At 36.2% G+C, this 23,837-nt stretch overlaps 1 protein-coding gene across 1 annotated transcript in view; it reads right to left on the minus strand.

Annotated features, from left to right (window-relative positions):
* Positions 1-4,474: 4,474 nt before the first annotated feature.
* dap.L (death-associated protein L homeolog) overlaps positions 4,475-23,837 on the minus strand; it is a 56,827-nt gene continuing 37,464 nt past the window's right edge. The window contains exons 3-4 of the mRNA XM_018267642.2: positions 9,043-9,085; positions 4,475-7,684 (exon numbers count right to left, since the gene is read on the minus strand). Coding sequence (XP_018123131.1) covers positions 7,565-7,684; positions 9,043-9,085 — 163 coding nt within the window. The 3' untranslated portion in view covers positions 4,475-7,564. The remainder of the gene's footprint in view (positions 7,685-9,042; positions 9,086-23,837) is intronic.

The raw sequence follows: 23,837 nt of genomic DNA on the forward strand, positions 1-23,837 counted from the left end.
ATTTTTGCAGATGATACAAAATTGTGCAGAACTATAGGTTCCAAGCAGGATGCAGCCACTTTGATGAGTGATTTGTCTAAACTGGAAAACTGGGCAGCAAACTGGAAAATGAGGTTCAGTGTTGATAAATGCAAGGTTATGCACTTTGGCAAAAATAATATAAATGCAAGTTATACACTAAATGGCAGTGTGTTGGGAGTTTCCTTAAATGAGAAGAATCTAGGGGTCTTTGTAGATAACACGTTGTCTAATTCTGGGCAGTGTCATTCTGTGGCTACTAAAGCAAATAAAGTTCTGTCTTGCATAAAAAAGGGCATTAACTCAAGGGATGAAAACATAATTATGCCTCTTTATAGGTCCCTGGTAAGGCCTCATCTGGAGTATGCAGTGCAGTTTTGGACTCCAGTCCTTAAGAGGGATATAAATGAGCTGGAGAGAGTGCAGAGACATGCAACTAAATTGGTTATAGGGACGGAAGACAAATTATGAGAGTAGACGATCAAGGTTGGGGTTGTTTTCTCTGGAAAAAAGGTGCTTGCGAGGGGACATGATTACACTTTACAAGTACATTAGAGGAAATTATAGACAAATAGCAGGGGACCTTTTTACCCATAAAGTGGATCACCGTACCAGAGGCCACCCCTTTAGACTACAACAACTTTAATTTGAAGCAACGTAGGGGGTTCTTCACAGTCAGGACAGTGAGGTTGTGGAATGCACTGCCGGGTGATGTTGTGATGGCTGATTCAGTTAATGCCTTTAAGAATGGCTTGGATGATTTTTTGGACAGACATAATATCAAAGGCTATTGTGATACTAAGCTCTATAGTTAGTATAGGTATGGGTATATAGAATTTAATTAAAAGTAGGGAGGGGCCCCTCTTTTAAATCTAGACCTCCAACCCTGTTGGAAACCTGCTCTCAACGAGCTGGGAAACTGCAAGGTACCATTTCTTTACTATATAAATATTTAGTCTCTATAGATGTGGAAAAGCCCCTTAAATACATGCTGGACTGGGAGAAAGATTTGGGGCGTTCTATATCTCAACAAGAATGGTCACTAATATGGAATACTGTTTCCAGGATATCCCCTAATACTGCCATTAGAGAATCTACATATAAAGTGCTGATGCGTTGGCACCTCACACCAGCAAGGAAACATTGCTTTGATCCTTCCACTCCCGATTCTTGCTTCAGGGGTTGTACAGCAGTTGGGGATTATCTACATATCTGGTGGACATGTCCAGTGGCGAAACAATATTGGGCGGAGGTTTATAGCTTACTTGAGCGAGTATTTCAAACGCATATAGTCCCTGAAGCCACCACGGCTCTTTTAGCCTGCCCATCCAAAGCCCTTACGAAACTCCAGAATACCTTGATGAGACAAATCTTAGCTGCTGCACGAACCAATTTAGCGAAACACTGGCTCCAACACACTATAGATATTCATGCTGTCACTGCAAGAATTACTCAAACACAGAATATGTTGTATTTAACAGCTTTATTAGATGACAGGGTAGAGAGACATATGCAAATTTGGGCCCCATGGAATGTGTTTCTGCAACCTTGAGCAAAACAATGCGTTTAATGTATGTTATACTACATGGAGTTGTACTGATGTGAACTAATTGCAATGTTCTGTACTGGAAAAGATATTTACGTTATTCTCTGTCAATGTATCTACTTTTGAAAAATAAAAGAGATTATAAAAAAATAAAAAGAAGGGAGGGGGGGTGTATGGATGCTGGGTTTTCATTTGGAGGGGTTGAACTTGATGGACTTTGTCTTTTTTCAACTCAATTTAACTATGTAACTAACTATGTAAATATTCTATTTCTTGGCTGAGACGCATTGCTGAAAAATCAGATGATGCTACTCCCCAACTCTTACATTCCTTTCGGGCCCTACCCATAACAGTCACAATCACATAGGATTAACAAAAATGTGCTATTTAAGCCTTATAACCAGGAAGGCTTGAAGGTCCCTCATTTGATGCACTATTTTAAAGCAGCAAGGCTTGCACAAATGACACCTACCATCAGGTCACTCCAAATTGGTGGACTTTGAAAATGCCAGTATACATCCCTTGAGGGTCTACTCACTTTTATGGTCCAGTACAGATGCGATTCAAAAATATAAGATTAGAAACCCTGCAATTAAATTTCATCTACGTTTATGGAAACCATGAAGCAAAAATTTATCTCACACACCTCCTGAAGTCATATGCAGCTATTAGCGGGCAACCCAGACTTTCTCCCTGGGCTAATTCTCTCCCGCCTTCCAAGGCAACCAGTAAACTATATATCTATATATATCTATATATATCTATATATATATCTATGGGGGGGTTGTGGATGCACTGTCTAAATAATTCAAGTAAATATGCAAGTGCATGTAATTTTGAAACAGGGTTTTTTTTGTTACAAAGTTATGATCATAATATTGATAAGCCACCATACCACATCAAGGTAAAACCCCACATGGTGGTCCCTAACTTATTTATCTCTAATCATAGTAAAAAAGGAATATTACCTCTCTGTATAGTACCAATTCTTAATGTAAACATCTCCTGTGCCTTGGTTTCAAACTTTGTGCTAAATCCTCCCCCGCCAACTGCTGAGCGGCTTTTATTGTCCATACAAGGACTGAAATCCTTTTCCCCAATTGCGTGATATGCATGCTATCCCAGATATGGAACAATTCCGCTACAATCAACTCTCCCACTATTATTAGCTTCAGCATACTGAAATAAGAAACTTTCTAAATACAATCAATTAAAAACTCTGTACTTTTTCTGAAACAAGTTTATCTTCACTATTCCTCTCTCAGCATTGGTTTCTCCTCATTCTGTCTTCATTCAGGAGTTGGGTGTCAGATGAATGATCCAATATATCTTATAGGGGGAATCATTTTGCCTACAAGATGTATTAGAGCTCACTCTAATAAAATTACCAGACATCATGTCTCTCTACATGCAGAATTTGTGCAAAAGGCAGTTATTTTGTTACATTTTGTTTGTACTAGAATCAGTTATTTGAGTGAGCCCCCCATCGAGCAAAGCTAGAAGGCTCGCTGTATGAATTCTGTTGCTCGGAGCTCATATTTCACTTGAGACCAAAATATGGAGGTCTATCAGGAAACTTTCTCCTAATGTAGGGGTCCAGAAAACAGCAGACAAAGTAATGTATCACTGGTATCTTACACCCAACCGCAAACATGCCATTGATCCAAACTTCCCACACACTTGCTTTAGAGGCTGCACAACATGGGGAAAATATCTTCATGCCTGGTGGTATTGCCCCATTGTCTCAGCGTTATGGACCGAAGTGTACAAGATGGCTTCTCAGATAATAGGGGTGACAACATAATAAGGTTGTTATGTGGAAAGGTGAAGTTCATTTCAAACCACCAATATAGTGTATACTGTATGCAGCCACTGCCAGCTGATTTATTTAATATAAATTTGGCAAAATCACAGAAAGTTTATTATGTTTCTCTGATATATTTATCTGCTGTTTATAAAAAATTGCAAAAAAGAATTCAAAATTTTATCTTCAGCATTCAAGTAAGTTTTTATTGTGATTTTCTTGCAGATTGAAAAATGCAGCTCATGAAAGGTCCTGATAGCAATTACTCGTTACTAGGGGGCAGATTTACAAAATTCGAGTGAAGAATTCGAATGTAAAAAACTTCGAATTTCGAAGTATTTTTTGGGTACTTCGACCATCGAATTGGTTAAATTCGTTTGAATTCGAACGATTCGAAGTAAAAATCGTTCGACTATTCGATAATCGAAGTACTGTCTCTTTAAAAAATACTTCGACCACCTACTTCGGTAGATAAAACCTACCGAAGTCAATGTTAGCCTATGGGGAAGGTCCCCATAGGTTTGCCTGTGATTTTTTGTTCGAAGGATTTTCCTTCGATCGTTGGATTCAAATCCTTCGAATCGTTCGATTCGAAGGATTTAACCGTTTGATCGAACGAAAAATCCTTCGATCGATCGATCGCAGGATTTGCGCAAAATCGTTCGACTTCGATATTCGAAGTCGAACGATTTTAGTTCCCAGTCGAATATCGAGGGTTAATTAACCCTCGATATTCGACTATTGATGAATCGGCCACTAGGTGTGATTTTTGCTAAATGTGCCGCTTGGAGGCCCCTCATTTTTCAACACTCTCATTTTAGTGGTCATAGAGGTTTTTGAAATCTCCAATAAACAAATTTTCTCTAAAACCCATGAATGCCATATAATTAATAAAAAAATGTGAATATAAAAAGCACAAACAAAAAAAAAGTTGAGCAGTGGGCTACAGATATGAAACCCTCTCAAATTTTCAGACAATTACTAGAGAGAAAAACCCAGAAAACTAAAATCAAAGTGTAGCAGTGCAATATTGAATGATTAAACAACACCCTCTTTCCTAAATATTAACCATCATTTTGTGAAATAAGCATTACACAAGCCAGACATACTGAAATGAAGAATTTAATTTAAGAAAATTGACACAGTCCATTATATGCAAACCTGCTTTTATTAAATGAATATGAATTATCGGATAGCATAAATGATCCATGTACGCATCTTAGAAATAACTCTTTCATAGCTATTTGGAAAATGAATCTAATGTAGCACAAAATGTGTCTAGTGCCCTGTTCGTAAACAGATACTTTTAAAAATATTGATAGAAATGGGTGAATTGTATTAAAGGTATCAAAACACTGGTATTTATATTGATTTATCACCATGCCTATGTACTACTAAAAATTGAGATGTATTTGGTTCAAAAAATATTCCTCTTATTGACTTAATATATTTGTTTTATATTTATGTGTCCATGACTGGATGTTGGCAGTCCTAAAACTAGACAGAGCCACGCTTATTGAGGAGGCTATATCAGGTTGTACATAGATGTTTCGGACAAGGTTTAAAATTATAGGTCAATTAAAACACAATAATACAACAAAATAAATATTTACATGTTTAAGATATTAAATGGTTTAGATGAAAATCTGCCAGGGCACACTGTAGTTTAAGAGAGTTAAATGGGTAGTTCTTCATTTATCAGTTTCAAATAGCACACACAAAATAAGCCTTTTCTCTACTGTTCTCTATTATTTAAGTTTTAATAATGAATTTTTCTCCCTCCCATATTTTCCAGTAGCACAGATCAGTAAGTCAGATTAATTACTTTGATAATACATTTACAGTGCTCGGTAGCATGATAATCTTTCTTTCCAACTAAACATGCTCCTGGAGCTTTACAAAAGTCTGTGACAGACTGTTAGTTGCTGGCATTTCGCTGACAGCAGTTTAATAGTTCAGGTTGGCAAACCTACCTTATAGCAAATTTATGAGAGGTAGAAAAATACAATCATTCTTGAAACCTACAGTTTAGATAAACTGTACAAAAAAGGAAATTAAAACTGATGTTATTTGTGCGCTTTGAAACAGATGTTACCTAAAGGTACTCTGTCCCTTTAAAACCTGTAAGGGTTTACTAAAGATTTATTTCCAACCAATTTGATGAATTAAAAGATCTGCTGACATATTATTCTGGTATTTAGCACAAATCCTTTAATCTGAAGGTTATCAAACTTGATAATCTATCTTCTTTTCCTAGCAGTTTGCTATATTAACATTGAACAATATTATGTTTTAAGAAATAAAATGTCTGTATTTCAATAAAGAAGATCATTATTTAAGCTACACCATAAAAAGTTATTTAAATTAGGCTCTTTTATACAAAATTAATTTGAAACAATTAGAATTTACACCAGGCAAACAAGTGTGGCATACTAGGGCATAAATGGCTACTGCAGCATTCAGGGCAGTATGAACAATTGCCATGCATTGAAGTTTTGAAAGAAAAACAGCACAAAAACTTTAGCCATTTTGGTCCCTGTCATTGCTTTAGTCAAAATAAGGAAATATACATTGAAATCACAATGTCTTCAGAATAGATTATACATCTAAATTTTAATGGCTTTAATTTTGAATATGCAATTTTAGATCCAAATCTTATTTTTTTTTTTTACTCTGTAATTTTTATTCACTGTTAACAGTAAAAAATTATATGACCACTATCACCAAAGCAATACATTTGTAACGATACACAGCAATTTTTATTATACACCTGTTGATTATGAATCAAAAGAATAAGGAGTTAAAAAACAACTACTAAAGTCAACAGCAGAACACACTGTAACACACTCAGTAATAAAAAGCACTAAATTAGGCTAGGTATGGTAATCCATAGCAACCAATAAGATATTTGCTTCTAAACAGGTGAATGCTACCTGCTGATTAGACCTGTAGCAAACTTTTTACATTTCATTAAATAGCCTCTTTAAAAAGTTAACTATAAAAATGTTTTATCTCACAATGTTTGATTTTTTTTGACTGCTGTAATGACATTAGCTGTTGGTATAACTTTAAAAAAACAAACTCAAAACTGATCCTCATATCACCAAATGTATATCTCTTTTGCTGTTAAATGGAATGTAAATGTTAAGTGTCCCTTAAAGTGGATGTAAAGTTCTCCCAAAAGTGTAGGGGAATTCTGATAAAAGTGCTAGTTCTTTCAGCTGCATCTGACTGGTGAAGATTTGACCATCATAAAATCAGAAGGGTGGTGGCCATGCTCTCTACAGATAAGTGACATTCAGGGTCGTACTGGGGCCACCGTGCGATTGTGTGCATGTAGTCGCAGCAGGAAGGAGCGGGGAAATCGAAGGATCTGGGCCTGCGGGGCCCAAGAGACCCGGGGCCCACAAGAGCCCAGTCCGACCCTGGTGACATCTGATCGGTGTCTATTTTTGATGACTGCTGATGTGGTCAGTAGCAGAAACAGCTCCTAATACAGCTGTTTTTAAAAAGATAGAATACAAACAATTGATCTATTGGTGATTCTATTAGGATTCCTAAACTTTGGAGGAAGATATTACATACCATTTCACCTTTTTTTCTGTAAAAAAGCTAATTAACAATTATGCAGTAGTATGAAGTTTCACTTGAGTTCCACATACTAATTCTTTGTAGACTATCTGGTACTAACTATTACATTTCATTTCTGGTGATATGTGTTTGATAATGAAAATATTAAAAGTACATTTTTTAATTGAACTGAAATGCCTGAGAGTATAAACAATTTGGAGGTAATGTAATAAAAGGTTGTACATGCTACCTGACAGAACGGGACCATGCTATTATTACATTACCTCAAATGCACTGCACTGAGAGATCATATGTTCGAGACTGACTCTAACAGGAGTCAGGGTAAAAATGATTAAAAAAAAATAATAGAAAATCTACTAAATTCATGAACAATTTGTACCGAATTAGAAAAATTTAGAGAATACAGCTGGAATATCACAAGGATCTAAAGGATTTCAATATATTAAAAAATCATATAAAGTTAACAAGTAGAGAAGGTCCAACATAACATTGTTACTAAACAAGTGCTAAACTGTTGTGGTAGATCAGGATATGGATCAGATTTTAATTCTTTATTTTTTTGGCAATTGGTGACTGAAACTGCACATTTATTAATATTTCACCCTTCACTTGCGAGGCTGATGGATGTGGTGGTTCATATGGTGAGCAGAAGGCAACTTTTCTACCGATGGATGAGGTTTTTGATGAGCTACTTGGGCTGCCGCTGGGGGAAAATCCTTGTCACCCTGCATTGGAAGAACAATAAAAAAAAATTGTAAAAAATAAATTTACATAATTTTAACCAAAAAGTATTATATAATCTCGCTTGTTTTTAATTTCTATTACTTCTACCCAAATTAGGCTTTGTTTATATTTTTTCCTTATTATATTTATAATAATATATAATAATAATATAAAAAAAAGGGAGAAAGGGAAATCAAACATGCAAAATAACGATAGAAAAAAAATAAAATAGACAATACACAATAACGAAAACATTTATATTGGCAAATGCACTGCATGGAGTTTTATTCAAAAGCTGGAAAATGAATAGTTCATCAGCAGAATAGAATGGAGATGCAGCTTCTCCACCCTTTTTTCTGTTCCAATCATCAGCTGAACAAACCACAGGAAGGTGTCCATATCAAGTATAGCCCCATCGTAAGACATCTGTCTGTTTATCCTGTGGGACAATCAGTTGGTTACCTGTGATAACCCAGTGCAGGGCGTAGTATAACTAGAAGAATCAGCACAGAGATGCCAGACTGCAGGGCAGAACTCCTATTATTGGCTGTTCTCTCCACACTCTCTGCTCTTTCCACTTCACTTCCCCTTCCTGTGTCCATAACCTCTCTCATTACTCCACCAAGTGCTAAGCTACTAATGCATATTAAAAAGCATTGGAAACCTTTAACATTCTTGCAGGAATGGATGGAACAACATTAAGGGGCAGATTTATCAAGGGTCGAATTTAGAATTGAAAAAAACATACAATTGGAATTAAAAAAGACCAACCGAAATTAAGTCGAAGTTTTTTTTGGGTCGCATAGGTCAATATTGGGCCAAATTCGAATCGTTCGAAAAGGAATAGCGCATTCGATCGAATTTGATTCTATGTTTTTCCCAAAAAAACCTTAGATTTTTCAAATTCCACCAATTGACTCCAAATAGGTTCTAGGAGGTCCCTCATAGGCTAAAAGAGCAATTTGTCAGGTTTTAGTGAATGGTCGAAGTCGAATTTTTAAAGAGACAGTACACGGTAAATTTCTATATTCCAATTTTTTGCAAATTCGAATCGAATAAGGACCATTCCCTAGTCGAAGTACACAAAAATAGCTTGCAATTCGAATTTTTTCAATTCGGTAATTCACCTCGACCTTTGATAAATCTGCCCCTAACAGTAGTTTACAGGATCAGCCAGCATATGGCCCCTTTAAAGTCCAAGTGACAATAACATCGCTAAATATGTGAAAGCATTATCTTCTAGAAACTTCATGCTACCCAAAGTAAAAACTACACATATAGTAGCCCTTTTATAAAGAAGTATGATAAATTATGATTCAGTTGCATAAATCAACAACTGAAGGCTGATATAAAGGCTTACCCTTGCAACAGCTCCCGAAATAATCAATGTTGGTTTAGGTTGCCTGAAAAAAATAATAAAAAAATGAAAACAAGGACACGTAAATTCAGTACGTCAATATTTTCGGCAATTTGGTGTCAATTTAATTGCTAAGTTTTTTATTCCGAGCCAGTGGCCCAGAGAACTTTCTATTGCAGCACCAAATGCACCACACTTTATATACCTTTTCTAGTCAACCCTAGCTTACACCTAGAAGTGCGCCTATATAGCAGAGTAAAACGTTGAGATTTTACTACACTGTGAAAATCTACACTTTGCGTAAACAATTTTTCTATTGCGAATTTAATACACAGTGTTGGCAACAGCGAAAACAATGACCACATCCACCAGGTTATGCTGTTTTCTGTGAAACTACAGAAATTTGAACAATGAAGTAGCATGAAAGAAAAAGTACTGATCCCTTGGAACTTTGGTGAAGATTTTTTTAGAATGCAATGCAAAGCATTCTTTATTAGATGGACTTTAAAAGTTTATAGTTGATGAAGACTGGTAATCAAGCAAGCCTTAAAGGAAATGTACACATCTTATTTGGATTTTTAGGTGTTTCCTATATCATGCCTCAGGATATACCTGAAAGTCTGAATAATTCCAAAGTCAATGAACCAAAAAAGTTAAAAAAAAATCAAAGAAAGAAAAAATTAAATACTGTATAAAAAAAGATAATCTTTGATATCTTAGAGTTTTGCAACTACACATAAATAAATAAGTGACTGCTGTCAGTGAATAAGTTCATGCTGACATCATGTCATTATAGCACAAGGAGTGATTACATAAAATATTTACAGTATACAGAAATAGAATCCTCAGTGGGTTATATATCTTTACGCTATGTAAAATTAGCACAAAAGTCAAATGTCTTGAATGTGAATAACAATTTACATGGGCAAAGGCCTATAAAGAAAGCAAAATGTAGAATTGTAAACTAAAGGGAACAACAGATGAACATAAAAAGTCTGATGAATAATAAATAGCTCACACTGCAAATTATGAATTTTATGAACTCCAGCATTAACAGAAAGTTAAACCCCACATTTCAATAAAAAAAACTTTTTAAAATTCTTTTTTGCATGTACTGTAACTAGGAAACTAGGAGCATTTTGAATTTTTTTTCCTAATGCTGACAAATAAAGGAATAAAACCTTAAAAGCCCATCTAAAATCATTCAAATGAACAGAAATGTTTTGCATTAATAATACATATTCACAATGTTATTTTTAGTCATTCCATATATGGACAGTCTTAGGCATCCAGTGTTATGAAGACGTCCCACATACTTGGTGGTTGTGATGCTGATGTTCCTTGGACACCTGGCTTGGTCATGCACTTACAGACATATGAAAAAGTTTGGGAATCCCTATTAATTCTTTGGAGTTTTGTTTATCAATGGCTGAGCTTTCAAAGTAGCAACTTCCTTTTAATATATAACATACCTTGTGAAAACTATTATTTCAGCAGTGACAAAGTTTATTGGATTAACAGAAAATATGCATTATGCATCATAACAAAATTAGACCGGTGCATACATTTGGGTACCTCCTTTTGCAAATGTAACAGCCTCTAGACACCTCCTATAGCCTTTGATGAGTGTCTGAATTCGAGATGGCGGTATTTTTAATCATTCGTCCATACAAAATCTCTCCAGTTCAGTTACATTTGATGGCTGCCAGCATGGACAGCCTGCTTCAAATCATACCATAGATTTTCAATGATATCCAAGCCGGGGGCCTGTGATGGCCATTCCATAATATTTTACTTCTGCATAAATGCCATTGTAGATTTCGAAGTGTGTTTAGGGTCATTGTCTTGTGGGAATATCCAACCCCTGTGTAACTTCAACTTTGTGCGGATGCTTGAACATTATCCTGAAGAATTTGTTGATTTTGGGTTGAATTCATCCAACCCTTGACTTTAACAAGTGCCCCAGTCCCTGAACTAGCCACACAGCCCCACAGCATGATGGAACCTCCACCAAATTTGACAGTAGATAGCAGGTGTTTTTCTTGGAATGCAGTGTACTTCTTCCACCATGCAAATCGCTTTTTGTTATGACCAAATAACTACATTTTTGTCTCATCAGTCCAAAGCAATTTGTTGCAAAATGACTGTGGCTTGCCTAAATTAGCTTTTGCATACAACAAGCGACTCTTTTTGTGACATGAGTGCAGAAAGGCTTCTTTCTCATCACCATGCCAAACAGATGTTCTTTGTGCAAATTGCGCTTAATTTCAGAACGATGTACAGATACACCATCTGCAGCATAACCATTCTAACAATCCTCCGCATATGCCGCTCCTGTATTTTTCTTGGCCTGCCAGGCCTGGCGTTTAGAGAAACTGTGTCTATGGCCTTCCATTTCCTGATTACATTCCTTAGAGTTGAAACTGATAGTTTAAACCTCTGAGGTAGCTTTTTGTAGCCTTCCCCTAAACCATGATACTGAACAATCTTTGTTTTCAGATCTTTTGAGAAATGCTTTGAGGATCCCATGCTGTCACTTTTCAGAGGAGAGTCAAACAAAAGCACAACTTGCAATTGTTAACCTTAAATACCTTTTCTCATGATTGGACACATCTGCCTATGAAGTTCAAGGCTTAAAGAGCCAATCCAACCAATTTGGTGTTGGCAGTAAGCAGTATTGAGCATGAGTATGCATTCAAATTAGCAAAATTACTGAATACTGATTCACTAAAAATCTTTGTTCATAAAATACCCCAGTACTCAGATGTTCCTAGGAAATGAAAGACATAACACTGTTATATTTTTTGTTGAAAGTGGAGTAAATTGTTATGCAGGCTGAGAGGGGTTCCCAAACTTTTTCATATGACTATATACATGAATACCACTATGGTCATGCACCTAGCAAAACAGGGCTCCTGCTTAGCAAAGTGCACCAGATATCCAAAAAGTTCCAAACTACAGTAAGGCCATTTCTCATAGAATATTTTTCATTATGTTGCAAATGTTTATGTGTCAGAATTCTGTATTTTTTATGATTTCCCTTTTTCGCTCATAATATTAAAACAGTACCTGTTATCCAGAAAGCTCCTAATTACAAGAAGGCCAAAAGCCATAGAGTCCATTTAAGTAACAAAGCATACTGTAAATTGTAGAAAAATCCTTATATTTTATCTCACAAAATGAAAATCTTTTCCTAATGTTGCAAATATGTTTGTGTTATAGTTTTTCAGCGAACTGAAAAAAAAAACAACCAGGCTTCTGGCCCAGGCTGCCAGGAGACACCTACTGCTACAGTAAATCGTTTAAATCTGCATTTTGCAGACACTAAAATGAAATTAGGTTGCTGGCAAGGATTTCAGCACTTGTTAAAGGTTGGCAGCAGATCCTCCATGCATCATGGGTATGAAATTACTGCATAAACAAAGTAGGGCAAGGCTGAAAAAGCTCCTTTAAAACAACCGTTTGCTACTTAAAATGACACTGTTATCACAATTAAAAGTTATTACTTATGCCTATAACCATTGTAATATTAAGTAAAGCAGAGAAAAAAAATTCCAAAAACGTTTTACCTTAATTTTGAAAATTCCCGAGTACCCTCCGTTATTTCTATATCTTTTCTAGCAAAAAAGTCCTGGCTTGCTTTAGGTCAAAGATTGTACATATACACTGAGCACCCATTGAAAGGTTCATTACCATTTATTATGCTGTGCCTAGAGATGCCTGTGTACGAATTTAAAAGACCATTACAAAATTATGCTGATTCACATGAAAAGCATTTGAGTGAGGAGAGTCTCTACTCTTTTGAATTACTGTAAAATCATAGGGGATTGTAGACAGAAACCCAGTTTTACTTCTTAAATTTTTTATTTCATTGGATGCTCAAGAATTTAAAGGAATTGTTCAGTATAAAAAATAAAAACTGGGTAAATACTGTAGATAGGCTGTGCAAAATAAAAAACATTTTCAATATAGTTAGTTAGCCAAAAATGTAGGGATGTACCGAATCCACTATTTTGAATACCTAACCGAAGGGAAAAACATTTTTTACTTCCTTGTTTTGTGACAAAAAGTCACACGGTTTCCTTCCCCATCCTTGTGCAAATTAGGATTCGGTTCGGCCTGGCAGAAGTATTCGCCAAATCCGAATCCTGCTGAAAAAGGCAGAATCCCGAACCGAATCCAGGATTCAGTGCATCCCTACAAAAATGTAATGTAGTGACTGGATGTCTAACATAATAGCCAGAACACTACTTCCTGCTTTGCATCTCTCTTGGTTTCCACTGTTGTGTTAAGACATCCACTTACTCCAGCCTTTATACATTACATTTTTGGCTAACTATATTATATACATTTTTTATCCAGTTTTTATTTTTACACTGAACTGTTCTTTTAAAGCTCACCCACTGGGTTTAAAAACACAGCCAGGGCAGATGCTGATCAAATCCAAACTATGGACCATTTTGCCCTTCCTTAAGGCTGTAATGTATCTACCCATGTCTCCTTTCCATGACCTCCTAGTGCTTCTGGTGGAGAAGTTAAGAGAGCTATAATTCTTACCTATGCCAAGTTTAGCCCAGGGGTGGATAAGATGTACTCCCTTTACTCTTTTTTGTTCTAAAGTTATGTGTTTAAAGGTGCTCTTTATGGCTGTTATTAATTATTATTTGTAATGACCCAACTGTGAAGAGGTTTGGAGTTGTAACCTATATGGAAGGTTGCTGTAAAAGATAAACAAATACATAAATATATTTTTTCAGGTTTGTGGACAATAACAGACCTGTAGAGAGTTAAGGGGTCAAAGGACAGGGTCAATATTAGTTTAGGGAACCACCTATCTAAAAAATATTATGAGATAGATTACTTTATGTTGGTATATGGGACTTCACCGATATCCACTATACCCCTAAACGTAAGTAAAGGGAATAGAGCATAACTGAATTCCCCACAGAGTTTTTAGCTATGCAGACCTCTAGTGATTTCTGCTTTTCTATTTCTAACATCCTCACTGTACTGATGGTTAAGGGGATAACATTTCTTTCAACTAGCACTGCCCCACCTGATGTGTCAAGATGGTGTTTATATGATTCTGTAATACATATCTGCAGACTATTGGTGACTGGTTACATACTTTGCATTATCAGTAACAATTTATAGGTCACAGAAGACAGAATTGCACTGGGTGAGAAGCACCCTAAATTCTAGATTTCTACATTCCATTCTAGGCTATGCAACAATATATTATGACCAAACAAAATGCTGTGTCTACCACTGTGGCTGGCATTAAAATTCACTAGCAGTGTGGTACTTGTAAGTTTTTTTTAGGGATGCACCGAATCCATTATTTTGGATTCGGCCAAACCCCTGAATCCTTCGTGAAAGATTCGGCTGAATACCGAACTGAATCCTAATTTGCATATGCAAATTAGGGGTGAAAAGGGGGAAACCATTTTTTACTTCCTTGTTTTGGGACAAAAAGTCATGCAATTTCCCTCCCTTCCCCTAATTTGCATATGCAAATTAGGATTCGGTTCAGCCTTGCAGAAGGATTCAGCCAAATCCGAATCATGCTGAAAAAGGCCAAATCCTGGCCGAATCCCGAACCGAATCCTGGATTCGGTGCATCCCTAGTTTTTATTCTTCTATAAAATGGGCTGTGGCTGTTATTACAAATGACATACTGATTCCAAAAAAAAGGTCTATAAACGTATCACCAGTGTGATCAAGGAATTGATAGCAAGATTAAAGGCTATTCAGTTGGTGCCTCTATGGATTTAGGCATTGTGGCAATAAAGTTTTTATCCAACTTGTTTTAACCAGAGTGCCCATTTTCTATTTAAATATCATAGTGCCTTCAGAAGACAGTGTCTTGTATGTTATGGGGTCAGATAGCCAACCTAATAATTCATGGTTCATAATTTAATTTCTATGTTCTAATCAAGAAGTACTATTGCTCTCCATTTGCCCATAGGTCTAATGATAAATTTTACTTCATGTAAAATCCTAAACATACTCATATTTTGCATGGCGACCAATCTTAATAGTTTTCTTAAAGGGATCCTGTCATAGGAAAACATGTTTTTTTCAAAACGCATCAGTTAATAGTGCTACTCCAGCAGAATTCTGCACTGAAATCCATTTCTCTGAGTGCTGTTTTTAGATCTACCAGGCAGCTGTTTCTTGTGTTAAGGAGCTATTATCTGGTTACAGTCCCATTGTTCTTTTGTTTGGCTGCTGGGGGGGAAAGGGAGGGGGTGATATCACTCCAACTTGCAGTACAGCAGTAAAGAGTGATTGAAGTTTATCAGAGCACAAGTCACATGACTTGGGGCAGCTGGGAAATTGACAATATGTCTAGCCCCATGTCAGATTTCAAAATTGAATATAAAAAAATCTGTTTGCTCTTTTGAGAAAATATTTCAGTGCATAATTCTGCTGGAGCAGCACTATTAACTGATTCATTTTGAAATGTTTTTTTTCCCATGACAGTATCCCTTTAAATGTGATCATTCTTTAGCCCAAAGTGTGGCTAATCAAGAAGTACTATTGCTCTCCATTTGCCCATAGGTCTAATGATAAATTCTACTTCATGTAGAATTTATCATCCTAAACATACCCGTATTTTGCATCATTCTTTAGCCCAAAGTGTGTGTTTGGAGAAATGAAACCCCTTTTGCCACTTTTTGCTCTTAGGTTCGGATTTCGAAGCATTATTTATTCTGACAATGCAGAAGAAAACCTAAAGGTAACACATTTTGAAGATAATGCTTAAACATTTTAAGTCAAAAGAAAAAGAACATATTGAAAAATGTATGCTGGAAAGATAGTTTTAAAATCTACTGTAATAAATATGAAACAATAGAATTTTACATACAATGTGTCATATGTCAGATTTATTTTGTCAAATTCATCAGTTGCCTTGACAGGAAAATAATACACAATGCACTCCATAAACCACAAACATTTCCTTTGTCCATTCCGGGCACTTTTAAGGATGAATACTACTCAATTATATGGAAAAATATGCAGCCTTTATTGAGGAATATTAAATGGCTAAAGATGTTTAGAAGGAAAGTCAAAACAGGCAGTCCTACTACCAGTGCATAGGAAAGCACTGTAAAAGACAGTTCTATGTTTTTCTATAATTACATATTATAGAACAGTTCTAAGTTCTTTGTGTATATAACATGTTATAAAATTACTCAAAATTACCGAATTCTATAATAATAAAGCTCCTAATAAAGGGTATTCAGTAGTACCTCCATTGTACATTTTTCAGGGGACCCAAAAAAAAAAGAAATGGTGTAATATCTGGGAAAATGTATAAATACATTTCACAATAGTGAAACCACAAAAATTTTTATAAAACGCAGGAAAACTTAAAATCTGGGTATGTAAAATTGAGGTTTTTACGGTATATAACAGGTTTTACAGTCTCTTTCTGCTTAAAAGATCAGTAGAACATATTAATGTGATTTTCTGCACAGTGATCCTTGTTTATATACCTGCTTTTTAATTTGTATCACTGGAACCAGAAATGATCATAAGTTAAACTCATCAAGCAGTGCCCTTCAGTTGCCAAATTATCAGGAAAAGTATGCTTGCTTGGTTTTGCCAAGCAAATACCTTCTGAGCAAAGTATTACTTATTAGGCTACAGTCACAAAGTGCTGCTTCTCAGCCTGCATATTACCGGAGGCCAGGAAACAGCCAATCTGCTTTTCACAGCGCACTTGTGTGTCTGCACTAAAAGGCACTGTGTTAGCCAGTGTGTACACACATGGGGAAATGTACTAAAATTCGCAAAGAGAACATATTTGCACACACAAGAATAAAAATGTGCATGCCGCAATCTAATATTCATCATTAGGCTTTTATTGCATTGCAAATCTTAATTGCACATTGCAAACTTTTAACACCTGCTTGAAGGTGGTGTAAGCTTTTGAAGCAAATGTAACAGCTTTTTCATTAAGATATTTATTACATACAGTACATTGTGCACCCTATAGCAACTATAAAATTTGCAATCACTATCCTAATGTCGCACGAGGGGCAAAAAGGCAAACTTGTTCCCATTGCGAAAATGTATTCACATTACAAACAATTTTTCTGTTAGTGACCTATATTACATTCACCCAATAGGGTAGAGTTTGGTGCAACAATGCATACTTTTGTGCCGAAATCTGTTTCATGTGTCTGCACACAGGCTTAGACAGTGCCCGTTAGTGCAGATAAAGGAGCCATGTGGATTTTCCATTAGAGAATTTCAAATACAAAGCTAATAGAAATTGAAGGGAAAGAGAAGGAGAATTTGAAGTATATTCATCAAACAAAAAGATAAAGATTAACTAGATGGTGTCGTTTCTGAAGAAACCACAAGATGTTGGCTTTGAAACGCAAGAGGTGTTGGGGCCAGTCGCCCCTGATGCATAGAGAGTACACAAAGTTGGTAGAATCTGGTTTAAAACTGTGAAAATGGAAGCAGATCAAATTGTACCATTAAAATCAATCCAAAAACCTGATTGGCTGTTTTTGGCTCCACCCACTGTTAAAATTTGAATCCCAGTCCCCCTGTGACCGACTGTGCCAAGTTTGATGTCCCTTCCATTAACTGCGAAAGAATGGCAGCAACTTATATATTGACATTGATTAGCAATAGGTAACATTTGATTGGCTGTTTTAAGCTCCACCCAGTTTTCCGAATTTTAACCCCAGTCACCCAGTCATGGTCTGTACCAAGTTTGGGGCCTCTGGCTTTAAAACTGTGAGAATGGCAGTATTTGAAACTTTTCCATTGAAGTCAATAGGTAAAATCTGATTGGCTGTTATTGGCTCCGCCCACTTTTCCTAAATTTTGACCACAGTCACCCAGTGAGTAATTGTGCTGAGTTTGGGACACTTGGCATGGACGCCGTAATAATAGCAGCAATTTGGCATTTTTCATTAAGGTCAATGGCTGAAATCCGATTGGCTGTTGTTGCCCCGCCCCCTTTTTTTCCTAATTCGGAACCAGAGTCACCAAGTGACTAACACTTTAAGGTTTCGGGATCATGACATTTAACATGTAAAAATGGCAGCAATTTTATGTTTTTCTATTGAAAATCAATGAATGACATTTGATTGGTTGTTGGTGGCTCCACCCACTTTTCCTAACTTTGAAGTGCAAACACCCAGTGACCACATTTGTGATATTCGAGGTCCATGACATCAATAACGTGCAAATGGCAGCAATTTAAATTTTTCCCATTGAAATCATCAAAGAAATCTGATTGGTTGTTTTTGGCTCCACCCACTTTTCCAGATTTTTATCCCGGTCCTCCAGGGACCAACTGTGCCAAGTTTGAGGACCCTCCCATGAACAATCTAAGAGCGGCGACAGTTTTAACTTTTCCCATTGAAACAAATGGCTAATATTTGATTGGCTGTGGTAGACTCCACCCACTTTTCAAAATTTTAACCCCAGTGACCCATGGTGCCAAGTTTTGGGTCTCTGGCTTTAACACTGTGGGAATGACAGTGTTTGACATTTTCTCATTGAAGTCAATAGGGAAAATCTGATTGGCTGTTTGTTGCTCCGCCCACTTTTTGGAGTCCCCAAAATGTGACAGAACTTTTCAGGTTGACCCCATGACTAAGTGACCCAAGTTTGGTGAGTGTAACTTTAATGCTGTACGAGTGGCAAAAGTTTCAAATTTCCCAATGAAAGTCTATGGGAAAAAATGGGGTCTTTGGGGGGCCGCCACAGGGCCACGGAGGGTGGGATTGCTTAACAGAGCACAAGCAACCTATTCGGGTATGAGCCGAACAAGTGTGCAAAGTTTCATAATTGTACTCCTAAAACTCTGGGAGGAGTAGCGTTTAGAAAATTGCTAAAATTTCATTGGCTGTTGGTAGCTCCGCCCACTTTAGGGTGCCCCCCCAAAATACATATTTTTATTCGGGGTGGCACCAACAATATGGGGTCCGAGTTTGGGGAGTGTGGCTTCAAAACTGTACGAGCGGCAGCGATTTGAAAATTTTCCCTGTCAAAGTCAATACGAAAAACGGCGTCTTCGGTGGTCCGCCGCACGGGTGCAGTGGGTGGGATCGCTTACTAAAGCACAAGCAACGTACTTTGCTATAAGGCGAATAGGTGTGGAAAGTTTGGCGCTTTTACCCCTAAAACGAACTAGTAGATCAAGATGTTGGCTTTTTCAAAGCCAACATAATAAGAGAAGAAAGGAGGGATGTAGAGGATGAACTAAATATAGAAGGAAAGGACAAATGAAGATGTCAACTCTTTTGTAGTTATTTTCAGTTCAACTCATTAAAATCTTTGCACTTACAAGTACAGGTATGAGACCTGTCATCCAGAATGCTTGAGACCTGGGATTTTTTGGATAAGGGATCTTTTTGTAATTTGGATATTCATACATTAGGACTACTAGAAAATCACGTAAACATTAAATAAACCCAGCAGGCTGATTTTGCTTCCAATAAGGATTAATTATATCTTAGTTTGGATCAAGTACAAGGTACTGTCTTGTTATTACAGAGAAAAAGGAAATAATTTCTAAAAATTTGGATTATTTGGATAAAATGGAAAGTATGGTGAGATGGCCTTTACGTAATTCGGAGCTTTCTGGATAATGAGTTTCCGGATAACGGATCCCATACCTGTGCTTAAAAGGGATTATAATATGCCCCTATAAACAAATTCAATATGTTTCAAACAGATATAGAGGTATATAAATTTATTCGTAAGTTAAGAGTAAAACAATATTATTCCACAAATGACTTAAAAACCAATCAGGAAGGGAATGAATTTAAACACACTAATCTAAAACCAAGTCTACATTAAACCCTACAAATGCAGAAGGGAAGCCAAATGAGAGATGGTTATAAAACCAACTGATAAAGGAGAAGGTAAAAATAGAGCGATTAGCTGAGAACTATTAGATAAGAAAGAATGGAGTTATTGTATAATAACACAAAGCAGGTTCCCAAATTGACAGAAAGGGGCGGATTTACTAAGGTTCGAGTGAATTTTTGAAGTACAAAAAGTTTGAATTTCGAAGTAATTTTTTGGATACTTTGACCATCGAATAGGATACTATGACCTCGAATTTACTTTGACTTCATTTCGAAATAAAAATCGTTTGAATATTTGAACATTCAGTAATCGAAGTACTGTCTCCTTAAAAAAACTTCGACTTCAATACTTGCCAAATTAAACCTGCCAAATTGCTATATTAGCCTATGGGGACCTTCTACAAACTTTTTCTAAGTCTTTACACAACGAATAAAAATCCTTCGATAGTACGCTAAAAACATTCAAAACATTCGATCGAACGATTTTTATTCGATCGTAGGATTGCCAAATTCTGTGAAAAAACTTCAAATTCGATTTCAAAGTTTTTCAGTTTGATGGTCGAATTTCGAAGTTTTTTGTACTTCGAAATTCGACCCTTGATAAATCTGCCCCATAATATTCCTTTTATTACCACTTATAATAATTCCAGAAAGAGGAAACTATGTAAAAAAACAAAAACAGCATTATAATGAAAGTTTTTTTTAAAAAAAAATATCTAAAATATATATATATATAATGAATATTCAAGATTTATTATACCCTGACCCTGGAAATGCCTGAAAGCAGAAAATACACCATCTAAAACCTGTCGAGTTTTGAATGGAGAGAGGCGGTATTTCACTCTAGTGGACTGTGGTAATCTCTAACTGCACTCTAGTGGACTGTGGTGATCTCTACTCTTTGATAAATATACCCCAATGGCTGAGGTCCCTGGAAGCATTTGAATAGGTTAAAAGCCTGCTTGAGATTCGAGTTTTATTCAGAGGGTTTTGGCTGAAAACTCGAATCAGAACTTAATTTTAGTTAATTTCCATTGAAAAAGTTGAGTTTTCGTGTTGCGGGACTCGAAAACGCAGAATATGGTTTTTGCCATTCGAGTTTTTCTCTTAAGTAAGATACCATTCAAGTTTTGTGGTCATTCAAGGTTAAAAAAACATTGACCTTTGATAAATCAGCCATTAAATGTTACAACAGAAATCTTTAACAAAAAAAGATATTACAAAGAACGTGATTTATTAATGTAAGCTGCAATACGTGGTAGAACAACCAAGTTACGGTAGGTTTTGCAAGCATGTATGAAACATTACATAGGCATACAATAGGCTTACTACTTATAGCGTGTACGCTCGCTTCAAAGAAAGCCAAAACGTTGATCCATCTGTAATAAAAAACGCTAGTATTTGCCTTAAAGTATTAACATGGAGAGGAGGAAATATAGCCCAGACTATATCGCAGGAAGAAACATATTGAATACACAAACTTAAAACCCTGACACCTATGGGGTTATTTATCAAAGGTTCAATGTAACAGTTTTTTTATACCTCGAATGAACTCACAATTCGAATGGTTTCTTTAAAAAAAAAAACTCGAATGGAAAAAACTTGATTCTGTGAGTTCGAGTTGCAAAACTCGTATACTCAAATTAATTGAGTTTTCCGTGGGAAAAAAAAACGGAACATCATGAAGGCTATTATCATCTTCAAATGATTCAATGGACCTCTGCCACTGACTCCTACATGACCTCGACAGGTTTTAGATCGTGTATTTTTGGATTCCAGATATTTCCAGGGTTGGGGTATAATAAATCTCGAAAATTAGTTTTTTTCAAAAAATATACAAGATATAATTACTCCTTATTAGAAGCAAAACCAGCTCATTGGATTTATTTAATGTTTACATGATCTTCTATTAGACTAAAGGTCTGAAGATCCAAAGGTGAAGGTGAAGATCCAAATTAGGGAAACCACAGGTCCCATGCATTTTGTATAACAGGTATCATACCTATACTTGCAAATGCTAAAAAATATTTGTGTTGACATAATTAGTTGGAATACATAATTAGTTGGAATACTACCTCATGCTTTTATACTAGTTTCATACACTTCAATTATTATCAAGGGAAAATAGTGAAATATTTAGGTTGTAGTAATGGTAAACAGTTCAACAGTAAACAGTTCAATTAGCTTCTTGGCACCCCATATCATTTAAAAAAAATAAATTATATTCTGTTTGGACAGCACAGTGGTTTTTAAAAAAATATCTTTATCTCTAAGACACCTAGAAAAATAACTCCCTTCAGGTATTCCTTCATATACATAGGGTGCCAAATGACCGCTTTCTGCACTTTCTGATGAATGGTTGAAATGTGACACCTGACCAACATATTTTAATACCATTTGTGCAGATTTATAGTTTTATAGATTTATGAGTTGAAAGTCAAAAGGCTCAATTCTCTATATGAATGTTAAGAGACATACAGTACATTTGATTTTTTTTTTAAATCTAAAACTTTTAGGTTTTAACCTGTTCAAAATCACCATCCTGACCAAGTAGCAAATAAAGGAAATATGAACTTTTTATAAAATATGAATGCCTTTTCCCTGTTCGTCGTTCAATTACACTGCATGACTGCTTTGCTTAACGTACTGCATACATTATTCATTTTTACATAAAAAAGAAGGCATGCTTATACCTTAGTTTGAATCAAGTACAAGGTACTGTATTATTATTACAGAGAAAAGGGATTTTTTTTTTAAAAAAATTGATTATTTGGATAAAATGAAGTCTATGGGAGATGGCCTTTCTGTAATTTGGAGCTTTCTGGATAACTGGAAACATACCGGTTAGTGATGTGAGGGCCACCCCGATACCCGCGGGTCTGTCAGGGTTTAGACTGACTGCGCTGCTCCTCCTTAGACTGCCGGCTTCCCGTTTTATAGACTCGCGCCTGCCCCAACCATTTTGTAACGCCATCGGTGGTACGGGTCTTTAAATGGACGGGGGAAGGCAGGTGGTCAGGCGGGTCTGGGTTCAGGTTTCCTCAACCCTCACATCACTAATACCTGCATATGAAAAACATTCCAGCACTTCACAGAATGTGATATTACAATCTTAAATCTCTTCTGCTTGAAAAGCTTTTTGTTTTTCATTTTAATAAAAATGTAACTAAAGGAAGGAATGTTGCACTTAAAATATGCAGTTATGTCAGAAATACAACTCAGCTATCCAGGGTAGTGTTCATATGTAGTTGTACAGCTAGAGGACTGTTGGTATGACATTGTGGATAAAGGCTAGGTCCAAAAGCCAGACACAGTCTTATAAGGCATTTGATGGTCACCAGCGTGGTGAAAGTCTCCACAGGCATGATTTAATACAATACAGCCCTCAAACATGTGGTATGTCAAATAACTGGAAAAAGTCAGACAGCACTGACACACGGTAAAAGACAAAACACATTACCATTTTAAACAATAGAAAATAGATTTTAATGGCTCACATTGTGAGAAAAAAATCATCCATAATGAATTATACCATGTTCACATTGACTGCTTGACTGAAGTAGGTTGGGCTGAACTGGCATCCAACAGGAAGCATATAATGATTATTGATAGAGATTGGCATATGCAGCAGCTAATCAGAGTGCTCAGAAACTGAGAGGAAAAGCTCTGGCAAGAACAGGTCTCATCTTGAGGCTGCAATGCATTCACAAGACTGGTTGTAGGCAATTCTTTCTGTTGTACACATGGGGTTCATATATATGTAAACTTGTCTTATATTCTTTCATGATCTCTTATAACTCAAATAAAGGGACACACCCTATCATGTAATAAAAGGAAATAAGTAGTAACCCATAGCAATCAATACCATGTTTGATTTTAAAGAGGTGACAAGTAAATGCTACCTAATGATTGGATGACATAGGTGACCAAACCAGCAGCAAATGTTGCACC

This window comes from Xenopus laevis, chromosome 6L, assembly GCF_017654675.1.
Source record: "Xenopus laevis strain J_2021 chromosome 6L, Xenopus_laevis_v10.1, whole genome shotgun sequence".
NCBI lineage: Eukaryota > Metazoa > Chordata > Amphibia > Anura > Pipidae > Xenopus > Xenopus laevis.